This window comes from Condylura cristata, unplaced genomic scaffold (assembly GCF_000260355.1).
Source record: "Condylura cristata isolate star-nosed mole 26May11 unplaced genomic scaffold, ConCri1.0 scaffold00017, whole genome shotgun sequence".
In the NCBI taxonomy this organism is placed as follows: domain Eukaryota; kingdom Metazoa; phylum Chordata; class Mammalia; order Eulipotyphla; family Talpidae; genus Condylura; species Condylura cristata.
Window position 1 is genome coordinate 27,961,499 of NW_004567118.1, and position 21,753 is coordinate 27,983,251.

A 21,753-nucleotide genomic window follows, 5' to 3' on the forward strand; every position below is an offset into this window, starting at 1 on the left:
GGACGTCACTCAGTGTGGCACATTGTTCTAGATAATCACCCTGCTGCTGAAATTAGCCTGTGAATCAGACAAAAACCTCTGGAAATGTTAAGCCAGTTGCTAGGTTCTCTAGGGGAGAGATCCTGTCTGCCGTCTGCCCCTTAGTTCCCATCAGATTAGATTCTCCTTCATGGCAGCCTTGCATTTCCAAAACACAGCCTAGAAAATCATATGGCATCCAATGCAGATCCTAGTCAAAGCAAATGTGTGCCCACCCAGCATCTCTGCAGCCTTCAAGCATGGACCTGGGGGGACCAGGGCATTCTTGGCCAGAGGCGCTGCTCCAAACCTCATCCAGCTCACCTACCACTTCCCCCCTTCCCCTTGAAAAAAGGCAGGACACCCCCTTTTCATCCATGACATGCTAGGCCCATGAGCCAATTGCTTGCTGGTCATTTTATGTAGATGATTAGATATCCTTAGGCAATACTCTCTGAACAGGCCACCCAAGGGCAAAAGACTGAGGCTGACTCTTTAAGTTCTTCTCATTGACACATTTGTCTGCTGTGTTTATTAAACACCTGCCATGTGCCAACATTCTGTTAGGTTCTGAAGACACAAAGACAACAACCAGAGGACTGTCCTTGGTGTGCCTACTGTGTGTGGGGGGGGGGGGCGTTGTGGGGACTCAGGGAATAAAGCATTTCAGAGAGTCTATCAGCTGATGCCCACATCTGATAGGGTGCAGATCAGTGTATTAGAATGGCAGAAGTATGCAGTGACTTCCTTCCTTAAAGACTCATTTGTCATAAAGTAACCATTGGTCCAAGCTTACAAAGAGCTTTTCCAAGCCCCACTGAGTCACAGGGTAGCAGCAAGAAGGCCAACTCCTTTCAATATTCCCCAGGAAGAAATGAGGCTGGTCGGGGAGAAGGCTTGAGGACAGAGTTTAACAAAATTTTTCTGTAGAGGGCCCAATTATAACTATCTTAGACTCTTCAGACCATAGTGTCTCTGTTGCAAATATTCCACGCTGCTGTTGTACTGAAAGCAGCCACAGACAATACATACGCAAATGGGAGTGGCTGTGTTCCAATGAGAGTTTATTTACAAAACAGGCAATAGGCACAATTTGGCCCACAGGCTGGAGTTTGCCAATTACATGGTCCAGTTCAGCACTGAAAAAGAATCAACTCCAGGCCTGGTTCTTCATTAATTTAATGGATTAAGTTAATAATCCACATAATAACAGCAAACTAGGTTAAGTCACACATTTCCTGAAACCAATGCTATTCCAAAAGCAACTCTTGAGGGCAAACTGTGCTTAGAGGGAGAGGGGAAAGGGAAAGAAGTCTGTCGCTCAGGGAGCACCAGACTTCAGCGATGGAGGGAGCATGGATTCATCTTGATACATCAGTATTATCATATTCTCTTGTCCATGGGTATGAAGGCATCTGTATATTTTGCCATCTTGCTAGTATCACTGGTTGGCATTTAAGCTGTGTTCTCAATCATGGGTGGATGGATGGATGGATGGATGGATGGATGGATGGATGGGTGGGTGGGTGGATGAAGGGCGGGAGGGAAGAAGGGAGGAAGAAAGGGAAGGAAAGAGAGAGGGATGGAATGAAATGCAGAGAACTGAGACAGAACTATCTGTAACTAGATATATAAATCTGGGATAAACACTTACCTGTGACTTTCTGTGCACCTGTGTGTTTCTCTAAGGTACACACTCAGAAGTGGCAGTGCCAGCTCATAGGGAAAACACATTTGAAAATTCACCTGGTCACTCCAAGATTCTATAACTGTGTCTTTAATTCTGATGCACCCTCTTGTGTTTCTCTAATTGCACAGGGGACCCAAGTAACAGAACGCACAGCACAGACTGGAAAACTAAAGTGCCAGGGCCGATGAGAAGTTAACACTGCATTGTTTTGTTTTTAAAATCATCAGTTAGGGAAACCACCCAGCAGCCACACATGTTCCATGTGTGTGCACACGCACCCACGCACCCCTCCATTCTATGCTGCAAAGTGGGGGGAGTGAGAAGTGGAGACCTGTGGAAGGACACCACCTTTGGGCCTGCAGCCCAGGCTCAGATGTCAGCAGGGGAAATCCTGGGGGGAACTGGTTCATCTTTAACTGTAATTAATTTGGACCCGGGGTCAACAAAGGGAGCGCCTGGGAAGAGGGTTACCTGGGGCTCTTGGCATCCCTGGAGTGGAGGAGGCAGAGCTACCAGGATGGTATGGCTGGTCTGTGAGCGCCAAGGACTTGGATTTCTAAATTCAAATGCCAAGTCCGGGCTGGCACCGGCCAGGTTGAGCCTTTGTGTCTGAAAATCCTTTTTGTTTGAAGTTGGTGCGACTTTAAGCGGCCTGCCAAGGAGAGCATGTGAGAATGCGCCCCAGGACAGCCTGCTTTCCTCATCTCAACCTGGGTCAAGTCCCACCTCTCCCATGAGGCACCTTTTCTCAGCTGCCAGGCCATGGTGCGTCAAGGGTCGCTTGCCAGGCCTGAACAGCCCAGCCCAGGAACTGACTCCTTCAAAGCAAGAGGGTCTTGACGCCAATGAATAGGGACTAGCATTTCCTGAGTGAGCATCAGATACAAGCAAGCACTGCCCTCAGCATTCCACATACATCCTTTCATTTAACCCACCTGCAATCCCATTTCACAGTGGGAGAACTGAGACAGAGAGGCTCAGACCCAAGACCTCTCTGGTAGGAAGTGAAGCAGTTTCCCGCTGAGGCCCAGCAGATTCCAAAGCCTACTTTCTTTCTGCCACACTAACAGCTTGTACCAATGACTCCGAGATAGTGATTATTCTTCTAATTTTTCAGTTTGAAAAAAGGTTAGACTTAAAATAAAGAATTGCAGACTCATGCAAAGAATTCCCAAGGACCCTTCACCTGGCTTCCCCTAAATGTGAATACTGGTATCCACATCCCTCAATTACCAAAATCAGGAAGACTGAGATCCAATCTACAAAGCTTCTACAAATGTCATGAATGCCAGTAGTGTCCTTTACTAGTCCAGGGTGCATCCAACCCAGATTTTGATGCTGAATTTTGGTCATGTCTCCTCCAGTCTGAGAGTCCCCCAGACTTCCATGACCTTGGCAATCTTAAAGACACAGACAAGTCATTTTGTAGTCTGACACTCCTGTGGGATGATCTGCAGCTTCAAGATTACATTCAGCAAGACCCCCCAGGATGTCTGCTGGATTCTTCTCGGCTTCACATCAGACAACAAGAGCTGTGAGCACACCACATTACTGGGTACTCAGGCTCTGATCTCTAGGAGAAGGGGACTGCACGGCTGCCTGACTTCTTCACAGTAAAGGCACTATTTTCTTTTTTGAAAGTCTAGGGAAACTAATTCTGTACATTTTCTATGTTCCGTCATATTTTCACACCTCCTAACTTTAATAGACACTGTGGACATTGTAATTCCTACAATCATGACTGCTTTTTCTTTTCTTTTTTGACTAATGATGGTTTTCTTTTCCATCCTTCTTTTCATGTTTCTTTTTCTTAAGATTTATTTATTTATACATACAAAGAACTAGACTACAGACCAGAGGTGTAGGAGGGTGAGAGGATTCACCAGAGACAGAGTGGGGAGCAGAAAAGGCAGATCTATTGAAATGAACTGCTAAGGGGAGCAGTGGGGATACAGGAGAGGTCTGCTGCGCCATGTGAGTCACCTTCCTGGATGGGGATCAAACTTGCTGCAGTGGCTGCAGCTAGCTTCATAATGCTGCGCTTTAACCCCTTGCACCACCAGGGAGAGCCTGTTTCACATTTTATTAATTAGAAGCCTACTGAAGGGAAAAGTGGACCGTGACTCTTAAACTTCTGCACACAGGTTTCACCTACAGTATTACCAGAAGAGGATTTCTATGCTCTGCCCTCAGAGATTTAGCTTCATGAAGCCAGAGGGAGGCTCAGCATTACACATTTTAATAAGTATTTCCCACTCCCCACAAGTTTTCAATTAAGATAATTTACATGTCATAAAATTTACCATTTGAAGGTACACAATTCCATGGTTTTTCATGTATTCACAAGGTTATACATCACCACCATCTAATTCCACAACATTCTCATCAACCCTAAAAGAAACTTTACACCCATTAAACAATCACTCCCATTCACCCCCTTCAATCTCTAGCAACCACTAATCTGCTTCCTGATGGGTTTGTGTATGGACATTTCAGTTAAGCATTACCATCTTTCTGATTACAGCCACCCAGCTGGGCTTGAAGTGGTGTCTCATAGATTTACAATTACCTTATGACTGATGACACTGACATCTTTCCATGTGCTTATTGGCCATTTACTTATCTTCTTTGAAGAAAAATATCTATTCAGGTCCTTTGCTGGTTTTTAGACAAGGTTTTCTTTTTGCTATTGAGTTGTAATATTATGCATTCTGGACCCTTAACAAATACATGACATAAAAGTCTTTTCTCCCATTCTAGGGGTTGTCTTGTCTTTGTCTTGATAGTAACCTTTGAAGCACAAGTTCTATATTTTAATGAGGTTCAATTTATGTTTTATCTTTAGTTTCACACAGATTTTGATGCACACCATCCCTGGATGTCTATGAGAAAGACTCCAAGGGTTTAATAAAAATGTATTTTAAAATTTATTAGCATAAAATTGTCATACTTTATTTTTTATTCTGCCAAATCGCTAGTTAAATCTTTTTCCTTTCCCATGTTATATATTTGTTCCTTCTCTGTTTTGCTTAATCAATCTTTCCGGATAATTGTTTCATTAGTCTTTGCAAACAACCAGCTTTCTGCTTTGGTTGATCCTCTTTGTCAAATATTTGTTTTCTAGTTTATTGACATCTGCTCTTCCTGTTATCGTCCTCTTTTTTCCCCTTGGCTTATCTGTTAATTTTTTTTTCTAGCCTCTTAGATCCTTAGCTCATTGATTATCTGTCTTTTCCATGATTCTCCTATCCTATGAAACACACTTCATGTCAGCATCCCCTCTTTCTTTCATAAATTAGTGCCCCTTGACAAGAGAATGAGAACACAAGCAGGCGTGGAGCTGGGTAGCCTGCCTGCTCCCACAGGAAACTACATATGAAAATGCTTTTTTTGGTGAGCTAAGAGGCCCCTGGGTGAAGGGGTGGGAGGCTGGCATATTCCAGAGCCAAACCCAAGCCATTCGGGGTCATATTTCATTACAGGAGGTGGCACCCCAAGTTACTGAGATATTGTGGCCTCACCATCTTGTCCTTGCAGACTGACTTCTATTTCAGCAAATCCTTTGCCAGGCCAAGAGGCAATGAGGCAGATGCTCATAAAGACAGGAATGAGCCAAAGCAATAAATTCAGCCCCAGCTGTCAGCTCAAACTGCTCTAGTTTTAGCTAGGAATTATCCTGTTCTTTTCTTTGCTTCTAATACTTATTCCCACTTCATTCCAGCCCTGATATCATTTAGTAGAAGACCTCAAAACCATCCTCTGAGAACGGAAGCACTGGAAAAGAATAAGAAACCATCGTCTCTACTCTTTTCACCAAGGAGGAGACCTAGGCCTAGATGTTCATCCAAGTTCATACTATGGTACCTACTTTCTGCTATCAGATGAAACAGCTAGGTTTGTCCTAATACATTCTGCTCTGAATTCTACTTTACAGATACTACCTGTAGCCCCAATTTTATTCCACATCCATTTGCCTCACATGTTTTGGCACATCTCTTAAATTGTGAAAGGGTAGATGACTTTGTCACTTTATCTGTCAGTTTGAATGTTTAAGTCTCCAACAAGAAGATGTGATGGGTCCTCCCTGGTGGCGCAGTGGGTTGGAGCGCAGCACTGAGAAGCTGGCCACAGCTGCTTCAGTGCGAGTTCGATCCCCGCCTGCCCCGGACCTGACCCACATGCACGACAGACCTCTTCACGCCCACCCGCTGCTCCCCTCAGCAGTGTACTTTGACGATCTGCCTGTTCTGCTCCCCACTCTGTCTCTGGTGAATCCTCTCACCCTCCGCATCTCTGGCTTGTACCCCAGTTCTGTATGAATAAATAAATAAATCTTTAAAAAAAAAAAAAAACTTCTGTTTGGAGCCTCCCTGGTGGCGCAGGGGTAAAGTCTCAGTGCTATAACCAACATGAGGCAATAGACCTCTCTTGTCCTGCCCGCTGCTCCCCTCAGCAGTATATTTCAGTAGACCCACCTGTTCTGCTCCCCACTCTGTCTCAGGTGAATCCTCTCATCCCCTGCACCTCTGGCCTACAGCCCACTTCTTGTATGCATAAATAAATAAATAAAAATTAATCTTTCAATAAAAAGTTCCTGTTTGTCAGTGAAGGGAGGGAAGTGCACTGGACTATGGTGATGACACATGGGTGATTTGGTGATGGAAAGCATAAGGGGATTGCAACTGAGATGGGAAAATGCACGAAATGATGTAAAAGTAAACTATTATATTATAAAATTAAAAAAAAAAAGTTCCTGTTTGTCTAGGTTGTAACTCCTCTTGTGTTTTGGAGTAGGACATGCTAACAAACAAAAATAAATCAACTGCTCATTAGCTAGTTTAATCATCAGCAATTTACCTAAAATTGACATTCTATCCAACATGGTAAGACAAGAAAAATAACAGAACTGGGAAAGAAGAATTAAAATATTCCAACTTTGTATGTTATAGCTGAATATGAGGGGGGGAAATGAGAATTAACTGAAACATTATGAGAACTAATTTAAAATTAGTTCAATAAAGTTGCAGGTTACAAAATACATAAATATTGGTAGCTTCCTTACATGTTAACAATACCCATTTAGAAAGTAAAATGAAAAGGAAAATATCCCTTTCATAATAATAGTAAAAATTATAAATACATAGAAATAAACCTTTAAAGTGTGAGGTTAACAGAGGCATATATATTTTTAAATAGTATAAAAGAAGACAAATAAATATAAATGTTCAATGCTGCCAAACCATGACTTAACACTGTGAAGGTTTGTCTATATACCTACTGGAGTGGCTGATATAAAGAAGACTGGCCATAGCAAATGTTGCTGAGGAAGTGGAACTAGAGATACTAGAACTCTCAACAGCCAGAATGAATCTACAGTGCTGCAACCATTTTAGAAAACAGTTTAGCAGTTTCTTAAAAAGTTAAAACATGCCCTACTCTATCAGCCATTCCATTCCTACCTATTTCCCCAAGAGAGACTGAGAGTGTATGTCCATATATAAACTTGTACAAGAATGTTCAAAGCTGCTTTTTCTGTAACAGGAAAAAGCCAGGATCAAACTAAATATCTACCAGCAGGTGAATGGATAGATGGTGGTATATCCATTCATGGAATATTATACAGCATTAGAAAGAGTGAACTATTAATGCACATAATATCATGGGTGAATATCAAAATACCCATGCAAATTACATGAAAAAAAAAAGATCATAGCTGACAAACACAATTTAAAACATGGTCTCTTAAATCAGTTTGAAAGAATGCTTCTTTTCAATAAGTGTTACTGAATAACTGGCTAAATATTTGATGGAAAAAACTAGAGCTCTTTACCTCACACCACATATCACAAGTCAGAGGGATGAAAGATTCAATAGATGACTTCAAATTCTGGCTACAATGTGGACTGAGCTAATGCAGAGCCCCTACCTGAAAACATCTAAAAGTACTGGGTGACATGTAATTTAAAAAAAAATACTTAATGCATAGAAGAATTACAAGAAATAAAAGGAAACCCCCAGGTGCTAGAGGAAATAAGGATTTGAAAGCTTAAGTATTAAGAGAAACACTAAGACCACGTGATAGTGGGAGCTGTATGCATAGAATAAGAGAGGTCAGAGCAGAGGGGAAAGACGTAGTGCTAGTGATGAGGCTGGGGAAGGAGCGTGGATGGCTTTGGCCATAGGCTTCAGCACACACACACATATTAAAGATGTTGAGACCTTGGGCCTTCGAAGGCCAGGAGTTAGAAATGAGATCCTGCATCTTTTTTCTTTGACAAATATTTAATGCACCCCATTATATACCAGGCCCCCAGGGGGACAAAATGGACAAGAATTCCTGCCCTTACCTCAAGTAAGGAAGGCTACATTCTAACAAGTGGCATAATAGAGGATAGGAAGATAGTTTATAAACAAAATAGGGGCCTCCCTAGGGGCACAAGGGGTTAAGTCTATGAAGCTATTTATCCATAGCCAATGCAGCACGAGTTCAATCCCTAGTCAGGGAAGTGACCCACATGGCCCAGCAGACCTCTCCTGTCTTGCCCGTGCTTCCCTCAGCAGTGTATTTCAGTCAGTCTGTCTGTTCTGCTCCCCACCCTGTCTTTGGCCAATCTTCTCACCACCTGCACTTCTGGCCTGTAAACCTCAGTTCTTATATGCATAAATAAATCTTTTAAAATATAAATGTAAAAAATAAGTAAACTAAAAAGCATGTTAGACATAGAGAAATGGTGTTAACTGTTATGGGGCGGGGGAAAGAGAAGGTAGAGCAGGATAAGGTGATCAGGGGATTGTGTGTATGTATATGTGTGTATGTGAAAGAGAGACATATGTAGATGAATGAGGTATCTTACGATATTATTAAATAGGGATAGTTAAAGCAGGCTGCACTAAGAAATCACTGATCAAAAATTTGAAGGAGCCAGAGGGAGTCATCCATTCACATATATGAGCAGAGAAAAATGCCAGCAAGGACTCCCTAAGTGTTGGGGGGTAGAGGGGGGAGGTGAGGGCATAGTTAGGGAGCTCAATTAGAAAAGTGTAGCAGTAGTGCAGGGAGCAAAAAGCCTGATCCTTCCATATGTGCCTAAATAAAAAAAAGGGGAGCGGGGAATCTTTGTCCATCAACCTAAGGGGACAGCAAAAGTTTGCCATCCTCTAAAACTCTCAAGCAAAGGAAGAAAAAGAACACCCAGGTCTGGAAGGAACTGGAGGCAAAATGCACTCTCCTCATTTGATACAGGGCTTTCCAAGCTGACTAATTCACGGAAAACTTAGTCACAAGCAAATGATACCTCCAGGACTGCTGGCAGAACTAAAGGCAAACTGCCGGATAGGGACATTTTCAGAACTAAGACCAGTGGGATTTCCACAAAATCTCAAATAAAGATCACAATCAGACATCATAAAACGCACAAGAAAATCATTCACCATGAACAAAGCTCAGCAGGCAGAAGAAGCAGAAGCATCAGTACCCCTGAAAACTGAGGTTATTCAGCAACCTAACAAGGACTTCAGGGTTCGCTATGTTCAGGACTATTTACAAGGAAATACTGCTGAGCAAAAGCAGCCAGGTCCTGAAGAGAGAACCAGTATGACGTGACTTATATAAAGTTCGGCAACGGGTGTTAAAAGTCAAGATGGAGGTTGGTGGTGGTGACTGGGAAGGGCGTACGGGGACCTTCTGGAAGTGTTTTATTTCCTGATGACTGAGCTAGTTACTCAGGCAAGTTGACTTTGTACAAATTCATCCAGCTGAACACACATGCTCTGAAGAGAGAAGGCTGGCTAGCAGTCATGCTGGAAGGCAGAGAAGGAAGAGCCCTCACAGCTCTCCTCGAGTGGAAAAGCCAGCACGTCAGAGACTGAGACAAGCCTGGCAGTCTTGGAGGGCAGGAGGTCCCCCCATGGAGCCCGAGCAGCCTTTGGAAGGAACCCCAGTGGGGTTGGGGGAGGGTAGGGCTGCTTCTGGTTGAGATGGGAGGGAGAGGGGTGGGGAGTGCAGACTGGAATCATCTTCCAGGAGGGGCACTGCACAGGAAAATGGAATACTGGTGCTGAACATGGTCTTCGTGGTCCAACCCTTTCTTTCAAAGAAAATTGAAACCCAGAGAAGAAAGGGACTTGCCCAAGGTCACCTGTGCTCTCCAGTATTAATAGTTGTCCTTAACAGGACAACTATATAGATTAAAGACGAGCGGCAACCAGGCACAGTGGTGGAAAAGCAAGACTCCAGGGCCACACCATCACATTCTTGTTTTTTCTTTAAAGATTTATCTATTTGTGCATACAGAATTGAGGTGCAGGCCAGAGAGGCAGGGGCAGTAACAGGATTCACCGGAGACTGAGTGGGGAGCAGAACAGGCAGATTGACAAAGCACACTGCTGAGGGGAACAGCAGGTGGGTCAGGAGAGGTCTGCTGCACCATGTGGGTGGTCACCTCTGGGGCCAGGGATCAAACTCATGCTGCAGCCTTCATAGTGCTGAGACTTAACCCCTTGCACCACTAAGGAGGCCCAATTTTGTCTTTTTTTTTTTTTTAATGTGTGTTGGGAGGCAGGGTAAGTTTACTTAATAATAATAACAGAGGGCCCTCCCTGGTTAAACGGATTAAAACAACGGGTTAAAGAGCAGCACTGCAAAGCTGCCACAACAGCTTCAGCACAGTTCGATCCCCAGTCAGGGAAGTGACCCACAGGGCGCAACAGACCTCTCCTGATCCACCCACTGCCCAACTCAGAGTGTACTTCGTCAATCTGCCTGTTCTGCTCCCCATTCTGTCTCTGGTGAAGCCTCTCACCGCTCCTGCACCTCTAGTCTGTACCCAGTTCTGCATGCATAAATAGATACATCATTTTAAAAATAATAATAACAGAACTGATCCCGTAAGACTGACATGAGGGCTTAATGAAGCGAGATTTGTACTGAGAACACAGTAGGGCAGTAGTGAAGGCCATAGAAGAGAACGTAATGAAAGCCAAGTCTATGGTGAGCACTCTCTGACCTGGGTCTCCTTCCTACATCCCTCCTGAGACCCCTCACCCCTCAGCTTGCACCACGCACTAAGGTGGTTTTGAATGGTGCCCCCAGGACACTAAGATGGAAAGGCAGAAAACTCACATCACGTGCCCACCCTACAGGTAGAGCTGGGCCTGCAACAGGGCATATGAAGCAGGGGCTGGGCTTGCTCAGCCACAGTCCCAATACATAAGCCTGGCCTTTCATCCATTATTAAATGCAATGCTATGCCCGCTCATCTTGATTTCAGAACTCAATTATTTCCTATGGAATGAGAAAATCAGAACCTGCTTTTCACTGAAACATGGATTATACTCTTGGGCAGTTGTCTCTAGGAAAAATGGCAGCTCTCTCACCATGATTTCAAACAATAAACTGGGGTGGGAGGCACTCAGGAATGGCGCGTCCCACTCTTCCCTAGCATTTCTGGGTACCGTGAAGGCAAGCCCGCCCTCTAACGTGGTTTAGGCAGAATGGGTTTCTGCGGGTTGGACTGAGAGGCAGTTTCCTTCCTCATGGCAGCTGGGAAGGCCAAGCACTTTCTCACCGTGCGTTCTCTCCAGGTCTTAACCATGAAGTGAGACAGGCAGGGCTAGTCTGGGAAGAAAGAGTTGGCTGAGACCAACTGCCCACCTCTGAGGTCTGGCTTCGGGGAGCGGAAACAAGTTGGCCGCAGGACTCAGAGCAGGGGGGCTGGTGTCCAACAGCCCTGCCCTGGGGCGCCCAACCCAAAGGTACTTTCATGTTTCGGATGCCAAATTCTGTATCTGTAAACACAATGTGTTTCCTTTCTCATGCTGGGGTTGGAGCTGTTATTGTCTGGCACTTTCTGCACCAGTCCAGACGTAAGCAGAGGGAAGTGGCCTGTGCTGAGGCCTCACCTCTCAGCGCTACACAGACGTGGTTTGGGGTCCAGGCCCCAACTTCTCAACCTGGGAAAAGCCCCAAGAAGCTTCATGCACCAGAGCTCTGACCTAGGTTGGGGCATAATTCAAATTTCCTTCACAGTTCAAAGCAACGATGACTTCCTGCCTCAGAAAGCAAGGCAGTTCCAGGGCCTCCCTGGTGGCCTGTGGGTTAAGTCTCAGAGCTACTATCGCTAAGGCCTGACATCCATCCCCGGTCAGGGAGGTGACCAACACGCACAGCAGACCTCTCCTGTCTCGCCCGCTGCTCCCCTCAGCAGTGTATTTCAGTAGATCTGCCTGTTTTGCTTCCCGCTCTGTCTCTGGTGAATCCTCTCACCGCCCCGCACCTCTGGCCTGTACTCCACATCTGTATATAAATAAATGAATTGGGCCCTCCCTGGTGACACAACGGGTTAAAGTGCAACACTATGAAGCTCTCTGCAGCCCCTGCAGCACAAGTTCAATCCCCAACTAGGGAGCTGATCCACATGGCGCAGCAGACCTCTCCTGTCTTGCCTGCTGCTCCCCTCAGCAGTGTATTTCAATCTGCCTATTCTTCTCCCCACTCTGTCTCTGGTGCATCCTTTCACCCCCCCACCCCCAAACTTCTGGCCCATACCCCAGTTCTTGTACGCATAAAAAAATAAATCTTTTAAATAAATAAAAAAAAATTTTTAAAGGCAGTTCTGAAGTTCTCCCAAGGCAGAGGACCTGCATGGGAACTGATAGCCCAGGGAGGACCCCTCCCTTTTTAGAAAACTGTCTCTCACAGGCATATCTGAAAATCCATAGCACCTCTGCAGTGTCCTAGGCATTCAACAAAGTTCCTCACTTTGGGGGTCATCCATGCTTAAGGTTTAGTACAAGTGTATGAATAGTCACCTTCTGTGTGTACAACTTCCTCAAAGAGAGTGCCCTCCACCTACAGGGAGCACCTGCCCCATATTTGTTTATATTCCCAGACCCAACAATGTCACCTAAGCATGGAATGCTCCAGAAACATCCACTTACAGGGTACTTCTTTGCCTGCTGTCTGCAGTATGGGAAAAGCCCTTCTGGAATCAAAAATATCAGTTTTTATCTCCTGGGTTAAATCTGACTAAGAAGTTAAGGTTGCTGGACCCTCCCTGGTGGTGCAAGGGATTAAAGCACAGTACTATTAAGCTAACTGCAGCCACTTCGGAAGAGTTTGAGCCCCAGTCAGGGAGGTGACCCACATGGTGCAGCAGACCTCCTCAGACCCGCCCACTGCTCCCCTCAGCAGTGTACTTGTAGGTCTGTCTGTTCTGTTCCCCACTCTGTCTCTGGTGAATCCTCTCACTGCCCCTATACCTCTGGCCTGTACCCCAATTCTGTATGCATAAATAAGTAAATCTTAAAAGAAGAAGAAAAAGAGGTTAGGGTTGCCTAGGGTATTATACTGAAAAGGACTCTGCTACCCTATTACCAGATGTAGAGTTAGGAGAATAGTGTAGTATGATTGATTAGCAATGTCTACCCTGGCTTCAGGATAGAGGGCTGGTGGCAACTTTACTAAGCACTCACCATAGACGCTCCAAGCAGGAATAGATGAAAACAGAAATCCCTGCAATGGACCCTAGGCAGGCAGGAAGCATTGGGACTTCAAACATGGATGAGAGTCCAGCAGACAAGCCTTCAGTAAACTGGAAGAGATCTATCTTGTTTCCTTGTTACCTAGGACTTGCTTATTCAAATTCAACCCCTTTAGAAGTCACTAAAGTCCTACAAATTGTCTCACTTAAGTGAGGAACCTATGAAATGTGTGACAAATGGACACAATAATCAATGCTCTCTCTTATCTATAGGTAGCAATGGACCTACAGGAAATTCAGAAAATCTAGCAATAGCAGCAGCCTTCAGGGAGTATGGGTGGACCACACAACAACTTGCCCATTTGAAGAGGGCTGAGCCCTCATGTGGGCCAGTCCTGAATCCTCCACAGAAATAGACTTCCCGAGCCTCCTTCCACTCTGAAGCGGGTAAGAAGGTCGTCAGTTGATGCAGGGAACGGAGAATGTTACTTCTGCCTTTCAAGGTTCTCCCCCAAACTGACTTTGACTTCTGAAAAGACACCCTTCTCAATAATCTGGAAGTCTTCTATACCTACAGTGACACTGTTCCACCGGTTCTTTTCAAATGCATAAATGCACTGCACCATGAATTCATTTCACTTTGATCACAGCTAATACAGTAACTCAGATGGTAAAAAGCTCTGGGTATCTGGGCACGGGCAGAGGGAGAGCACACTCCTGCATTCCTTGACACTAGTCCTGCACTACCGGTACCCCTGCCCCTTTGCCTCACTCTCTTAGTGCCCTTTCACTCACTCTTTGAGTCCAACAGGTGCCTCTGATACAAGGATCCACTGAGAAGGAGCCTTGGGCAGCTACATAAGTTTTGGAAGGAAAAGGGTCTAGCTTTCCATTCCACATTTCACCCATCAGGACTGCAAACCCTTCTTTCTGCCAAAGGGGAGACCTACTCAAATAATGTTTCTGAGACTGAGCACACACTCACCAAAGCCTCCCAGAAGCAGAGCATGGGAAAAGGACATCATCTGTGCAGGCAAAAGACTGACCATCGGAATGGGTCTCTGCCTTCCAGCTTTGGGGGCGTGGGGGTGGAGACTCACATATTACACATTTCCAGGACAGAAATTCTGAGTTTACAGCAGGAACACAGTTTGGAAATAGAATGCAGTAATGCAATACTGAACGCACTATTTTTTGCTCACACGTCAAACCTCAGGATAGCAGACAGCACTGAGGCAAATAGCCCTATGTCCAGGGGGGCCATCTGGATGGTCACTTTTTTTGAGCACTGTTCAGAACAGTCTTCTGGAGTAGGACATGGCTTTCATATGATCAAACTTCAAAACAAACACTACTTATAAAACCCCTTGTTCTGTGTATGGTACAGCATTGCTGGCTAAGCTAAGCTGTGCCCTGCAGCCTGTCCACACTTAGTTCTGTTTATGTAAAAACTGCCCTTTGGTGGCAGGGATATCTGTAAAGACTCCTTTCCTTGTAGCCATCTGATTAATTGAAACAAAATACTTATAAAGCACTAATACCATGCCTGGCACTTAATAGGCCCTGTGGTCTGTCTGCCGGATACAACCCGCGACCCGCGACCACCATGGCCTGGCACTCGAAACTCTGCAGTTCCCTGGCTACCCAAGCCAGTGCCACTCTCTGTGAGGCTACAGACACCACAAGGGCTGATGTTTGTCTTTCCAGAACACAAGCAAGATGCTGTGGGCTACTCTGCAAGCATTAGGCTTAATCCTGAGTATTTTTCAAAAGACCTCCAACCTCTCTCTAAAGAAAGGTACTGCAGATTCCCTAGGTATGATTACCACTTCTGAAAGGAAGAAAAAAAATATACTGGCTCACTATCCATATGTGTGCATCAACAGATAAAGCTGTTTTATAATCCAGTTCCCTAGAGAGCCATTTATTTTGGTGAGGCCAGCGTGCATAGCAGACACTGTAGAAGCCATCAAGATAACACGAATAACAACCCAGTGGACTTTTGAAGTGTAAACATAAAAGTCTATTAAGAATACAATGTTGGTTTAATCCCAAGACAAAAAATTTACTTAATGAAAAGCACAACTCATCTCAAGAAGGAAATATCGATACCAGCTGTGCACAGAAAAAGGAGGGGATTCCTTCCAGGGAACATCTGAATTTCAACCCACTGCCTTTCCAATATTTACTCTGGACATAAAGTCTCAAATACTTTTCCGAGGATCTCATTTTTCTGCGGGAGGCGGAGGTCGGAGAGAAGTCTGGGCAGAGCGAGAGGAGAGCCTGGCAGAGCATGGAAATAAATGCAGAGACATGCCCCAGAAGGTTTACCCTCGCATCACTCCGGCTCTCAGGGGAGAGCAGCGAGCTGCTTCCTTGCTCCTACCTTCCAGCCCACCAGGTGTGAACGAGAACCCCAACAGAGATCCTGCCCCAGCTGCCAAGAAAGCAACAAAGAGAAATGATAGCCCTGTGGGGCTGCCCCACAGCACCCCTTTCCCTCTACCCCCTACCAGCACCATGCCAGCACAAGGACATGCCATCCAGCCCCTTTCCAATGGCAACACTTCTTAGCCACTTCCTAAGAGTTTTTAAAAATTGTTTCAGAGAAGCAATGGGATCCTGAGCACTAGAGCAAACGAAAAAAGCCTCATTAAAGAGAAATTTCTACATGAGCTCCGAGCTCTAAGAGAGCTTTAAGAGAGACCACAGGTCCTGAAATCAAGATCTTGCTATCAGCAACACTTGTGGACTATAGAACCCATATGAAAGGATTTAAACTCTCTTTATTTACATTCTTAATGCCCCAATTTTCACTAGGCCTGATGGCTAAAATAAAAGACAACTTCTTACACAATTTCATACTTAAGTATGAATAGAATAAGCATAACATAATATGATAACACAATGTAAAATATAACATACTACCACATAATACAACCAGGGAACCACCTCCACTTCTAGCAAGAAAGAACAGGTTGTTCCAACTTTTCTCCTATATGTGGATATCGAACTGCCATTCATTCACCCATCTGTTCCTTCCATGAGAAAACACAGAGAAGAAGCAATACAGCAAAGCACAAACCTCAAACTGAAGTGCCAGCTCTACTAGCTATGGCTTTGGGTAAACTATTTAATGTTTCCAGGTTGTGGTTTCCTCATCTGTAAAATAAGTACAATAACAGTGCCTGTTATTGGCATAGTCACAATGAGTAAATGACTCTATTAGTGTGAATGCTTGGCAAAAAATAAACCCTCAAGCGTTAATCATCATAATGACAATAATTATAATAATTACCAGACCTATTAAACACATTCACTGACCTCCAGCTATATGCTAGAGTCTAGAGTAAGCAACAAATAATTTTCGCCTTCTGATTTTGCAAGTCTTTAGCAGGGCATTGGGTTTCTCATGGCAACACCATGAATATAACCTCCTACTCCTGCCTTGGGATGATGGAGGCCTAAGCACCAGAACCATTTACAGCATTAGAATCTACCTCTCCCCACCCCCAAAACCATGTTTAAGCAATTATGAGCATTATGTTGCAGGTACCAATGATCACAGAAGACCAGTCCAGCCCAGTGCTCATCTTGCAGAGATGTCTTTTGTATGGGTTTTGGGTTTCAGCTGGGCAATGCAAAGCCATAGAGTGAGTCGCAAAACAAGTTTTCATAAGCTCACCCTGTCACAAACTAGGCAGGGGTTCATGCTGACATCCCCACAGTAAGATTAAACAGCATGCTTCGTCAGGCACTAAATACTAACACAGCTCCAACGTCAGGAGGACACTGATTAAAACTGATGTCAATAATTTATGAAACACAATATGGTCTTCAGATGCTCTCTTGAAAAAAAAGGAAGGGGGGAAAGGGGCCTAGCAACCCAGGTGGTTTAAAATTGTTCATGCATTTTCCCTTGAATGTACACCACCACCACCCCCAACCATGCATGGATGCTTCTTTACACGATGAATGTAAATGCACATGTGTATAAAAGCATGTGAACACTGCTGATACATATGGGCGGAAGAAAGTATTTAGTTATTCCACTGAGAGCTGTTGAAGCTGTAATGTTATACATAGTCTTGTCTTTCATATTGTTTTGAGGGCTTTTTTTCCTTCTGGAAAAATCCAAAACTGCATCTGAAATAAAACGGGACTTTACAAAAGTCCTTGTTAATTCTTTTAGACAACTCAACCTTGAAACAACACCTAAAAGAAAGTTTGACAAAAAAAACACACTGGGTATACATGTGTGTGAGAGTGGCCATACATTATCGGTCTCCTAGTAGTGTGAACGTATCTCAGCTATATATAGAATAATGGCTTAGTCAAATAACAATATCAATGTTTGAAAGTTTTAAGGTATTTTTTAATAGGTTGGGAGGAGGTTAACCTAAAGAAGGATGGCATTTTATTTTTTTATACCTCATGTCTTATTTAAAAAAAAAAAAAGGAGCACAGTGAAAATGCTTCTTTTTGTATCAAGACTGATTTCTGGGATAAAAACAATATCCCTCTTTATTTTGCCTTAGCTGTAAATAATCTGGGTAGCTTGACTTTATAGGTCAACAGTGTGAAATTCACAAGATGGGATTATGTTGGGGGGAAAAAATCTGAGCCTCTGATGGTACAAAAGTTAGTGTTTGAAGGATTTATTAATGCTTTTCCCTAGCACAGTGCCCTTTAGTGTCTCAGAACACCTGTCAAATACTAATTCATTCACATATCTCCACTACAGGGCCTTTTCATAAAAAGCTCGACCTTTCATTGTAAATCACTCCTAAATTGTCTTTGCTGGCTTTCTCTTTTGTGGAATGATGGAAAAATCACTAAGACTTCAATTAAGACTTTATGGGAACTTCAACCTGACATTCCCAGCTATATCTACAAGGTATCAGAACATCTATTCAAAAAGGAAACTATAAATAACTTTAACATAGTTGAATTGGCTTTGCTTTTATGAGATGATTGAATAATTGGCAAGATTTAAAGATACTTAACTGCCGAGAATTAAAATAACTTCAGTAAAAACCAGAAAATATCGTTAACCAATTATTTGTCATGTAGATTATGTACTTATTAGGCCTAATTAAACTTTTTGAACAAAAACCACTTACTAATTACATTAGTTAATATGTTGATTGCTCAATTTGACTTAAAAAAAAAAAACAACAACCAGTCAATCCAATTTGTGCCCATAGTTAGTGCTTTGGTCAAAAGACAAAATCCTGAACTACAGAGATTATTTCAAGTGCACAACCATTGTTATAACAAACACAGGTTACCATCTCCACATCCAAATGAGAGGAAGAGATGGGGGTGGGTGGTAAATCCGAATAAAACGAAGGCTAAGACAAATCTCCAAGCCACTAGAATGTTACCCCAACATCCAGTTCCGTGGCCTCAATGTATTCACTTGCATTTGTCCAATTAGACCCTGCTGGTAAAGTTATCTTTCATATGCACATACAAACTAAAACTGATAGCAAAACCCTGGGAAGCCCTTTAAATGTCAATAAAGGGCTTTTATGCACAAAAGAAAGAAAAGGAAAGAGGAAAGGGAGGAAGAAAGAGATGAGAAAAACCAACATTTCTGAAAGAACTGAGCAGATCAAAGGAATTTTATTCTCAAAGACCACTATGGCTATCTCACGGAGGAATCCTGAAACGTCTCTCCAACTGGCAACCAGCTCTACCCCTTAAATGAGGGGACTGAACAATTAGGGCTACAGAAGAGGGAGAGACTGAGTGCAGAAATGGAGGCCCGCCACGCAAGGAGAGGAGCAGACCAGGGCGCCAGACTGGGCCTCCATGCCGACCACGCTCTCCAAGACATGTTTGTTCTAAAGTCGCATCCACAGTCGTAAGGCACAAACTATTCCACAACAACATGACACAATTAATCAGAACCAGACCTTAAAACGTGTTTGTGGGGGCTAGTAAACTTTCCAACGTGTCTCCAAGAGTGAGGGGTACAATGAAGAGCTGGGGAAAGGGGAATTCAGTATGTTCACAAAAGATGCACACGAAATTGTGTATTTGTGGATTAAATAATGTTCATTAAGTAAAATGTGGGATTTGGAAATTTATATCTTCATCTGGAAAAGTAAGATATTGTCTTACCATCTTCCTCCCTCTTTATTTATTTATTTATTTATTTTCCTTCTCTGGGCAGAAATCCATGCCTGGGATTGTCTACAGCATGAGAGTTGTACCATTCAGAAACACCCTAAGGAGTGCTGCCTTTTTTTTAAAGCCTCATCTCCAGACCCAAAGGTATTCATCAATGCCGGTTTTGCTAGATTTCTCTTTGAGGATCTGAAGTCCTAGTAAAAAGTGAAAAACTGGGCCTTTAGTTAATTCAAAAATACTTCATTTCACCAAATCCTGATGGTAACCCAAAAGCGCAGTATACTTCTTCTTTGGACCAGAATTGAATTAGCTCAAAATAATTGCAAACTCTCCTTTGTAATTTGTAGATTAATTTAAATCACAGTATTCTTTTGCTAACACAAACACGCTGCTCAAAGAAAAAGGACTTTTTGTTCTCCATTAATGACAAGAAAAGGCACAGGAGTGATCGTCATCGGGTGCCAACCTGCTCGTCCCTTTGCCATCTCCCAAGGGATTCGTGGTCGTGGAACTGGAACTTCCCGGGAACCAGGCCGGGGTCACCTACAGCGCGCCCAGCTGCAGCCCTAGGAAAGGGTTGGGGGGTGGGGCAAAGGTGGATCCCAGGGTCTAGCCAAACTGAGGGGAAGGCAGTAAGTGTCTGCATTTGGATCCAAGTCGAGGGGGGCCAAGCGACACATTTTCTGCAAAAGTAGAGTGTCCGTTGCCAGCACCGTGAGCGCCAGCGGACTGGCTCTCTGTCTTCCGGTGGAGGACACCCGCGGTTCCCGAGACATCCACACATTCAGCTAACACTCCGCGCCGCCACCTCCGACGCTCCGGAGATCCCGCCGCTGAGAAGCACCGGAGCCGCCCGCCGCCCACCTCCCCGCCGCACCCCACTCACCCACGCACTCGTTGGCTTCGCGGGCCGTGGCGCGCTGCCAGGGTCGGTCGTAGTGGAAAGGCTTGCAGCGGTCGCACTCCGGGCCGGCCGTATTGTGCCTACAGTCACACACCAGGCTGTCGTCGCGGTCCCGCACGCAGCGGGCCGCGTGGCCGTTGCACTTGCAGCGGCCGCCCACCTGCAAGTCGGACACCGCGTAGAAGTAGGAGTCGCGCGCCAGCTCCGAGTCGTCTTCGTTCTCGTCGCCAAATGTGTGCAGACGACTGAAGGCCACGCGGATGTCCGTGGCCGTGACCCAGTCCTGCAGCACCGGCGAGTTGTCGAAGTCGTGCGCCGAGGGTCGCCCGTCCAGCGTACTAAAGGCAATGAGGCCGCCGGAGAGCGGGCGCATGTCAGTGTGCGAGTCTGTGCACACCGCCTCCTGCTCGTTCTGCTTGGTGATAGGGGCGCGGTGCGGCCGGTTGTACATCTTGCGGCACTGCGTGGAGTAGAACTGGAAGGGCACCCACGTGCGCCCATAGTCCATGGACTTGTAGATGGCCATGGACTCGGGTCGTGGCGAGCAGAACTGCAGGCTCACGTAGGTCACCTCGAACTTCTTGCCGAGCGACAGAGTGAGCGTGACATTGTGCGGGAACTGCAAATAGTTCTCCGACTGCCAGCATGTCAGGTTGTGCGGATTGTTGAGATCGGTGAGGAAGGCGGGAGGATGCGCCTTCTTAGGGTCCGACGCGTTGCAGAGGTGGCAGGAGCGCAGCCGCTCCTCACCGCGCTCGCTCACCACGCAGTAGCGCGCCGGTGGCCGGCCGCAGGTGCTGGACACGCGCACGTCCTTGCCGAAGGCCGCGTTGACAAAGTCGGGTATGCAGCGGCGCGGGTGGCCGTTCTCGTCTGAGCAGGGGTCGGGCTGCGCCGCTTGGCCCGCAAACATGCTGAGACCGGGTCCGCCACGCACCGCGCCCACAAGGCACGCCACCGCCGCCAGCGCCGCCAGCGCCTCCCACACTGCGCGCATCATGCTGCGTCCAGTTTGCCCCGGCCCGGCAGCGCCGAGGAGTCGGTCCGCCCGCCGCAGAAGGCGCCTGCGGAGAGAGGGGAGCTGCTCTCAGCCAGCCCGCCCCGCGCCCTCCACCCCTCCGCGGGCGGCTGACGGCGAGCGGCGGCGTGGGCGAACGACCGGCTCTCCCGGCACCAACCCCACGGCCGACTACCCGCCTCGCTCCCCGAGTCCTGGGGGGTGGGGAGACAGACGAGCCGCGGGCCCGCACCGCCCGCACCTCTTCCTCCCGGCCGCGCTGCGAGCTGGGGCCGCCGGCGAACACTAGACTGCCCCGCCACCGCCGCCTCCACGCCGCCCGAGGGACATGCCCTCGCCCGCCTGCCCGGCCACAGTCAGTCCGCCCAGCACCCCAAGTCTCGGGCGCAGGAGAGCGCGGAGGCCCCCACAACCGCACGGCCCGCGCCCCTTTCTCCCACTGACTGGGGTCCCTCTCAGCTGCCCCAGATCGCGTCCCAGCTGGAGAGCCGCGTTCGGGACTTTA

At 45.9% G+C, this 21,753-nt stretch overlaps 1 protein-coding gene across 1 annotated transcript in view; it reads right to left on the reverse strand.

Moving 5' to 3' along the window:
* Positions 1-21,288, reverse strand: part of NTN1 (netrin 1) — a 161,444-nt gene extending 140,156 nt beyond the window's left edge. The window contains exon 1 of the mRNA XM_004684597.1: positions 20,213-21,288. Coding sequence (XP_004684654.1) covers positions 20,213-21,230 — 1,018 coding nt within the window. The 5' untranslated portion in view covers positions 21,231-21,288. The remainder of the gene's footprint in view (positions 1-20,212) is intronic.
* Between the last annotated feature and the right edge of the window lie 465 nt (positions 21,289-21,753).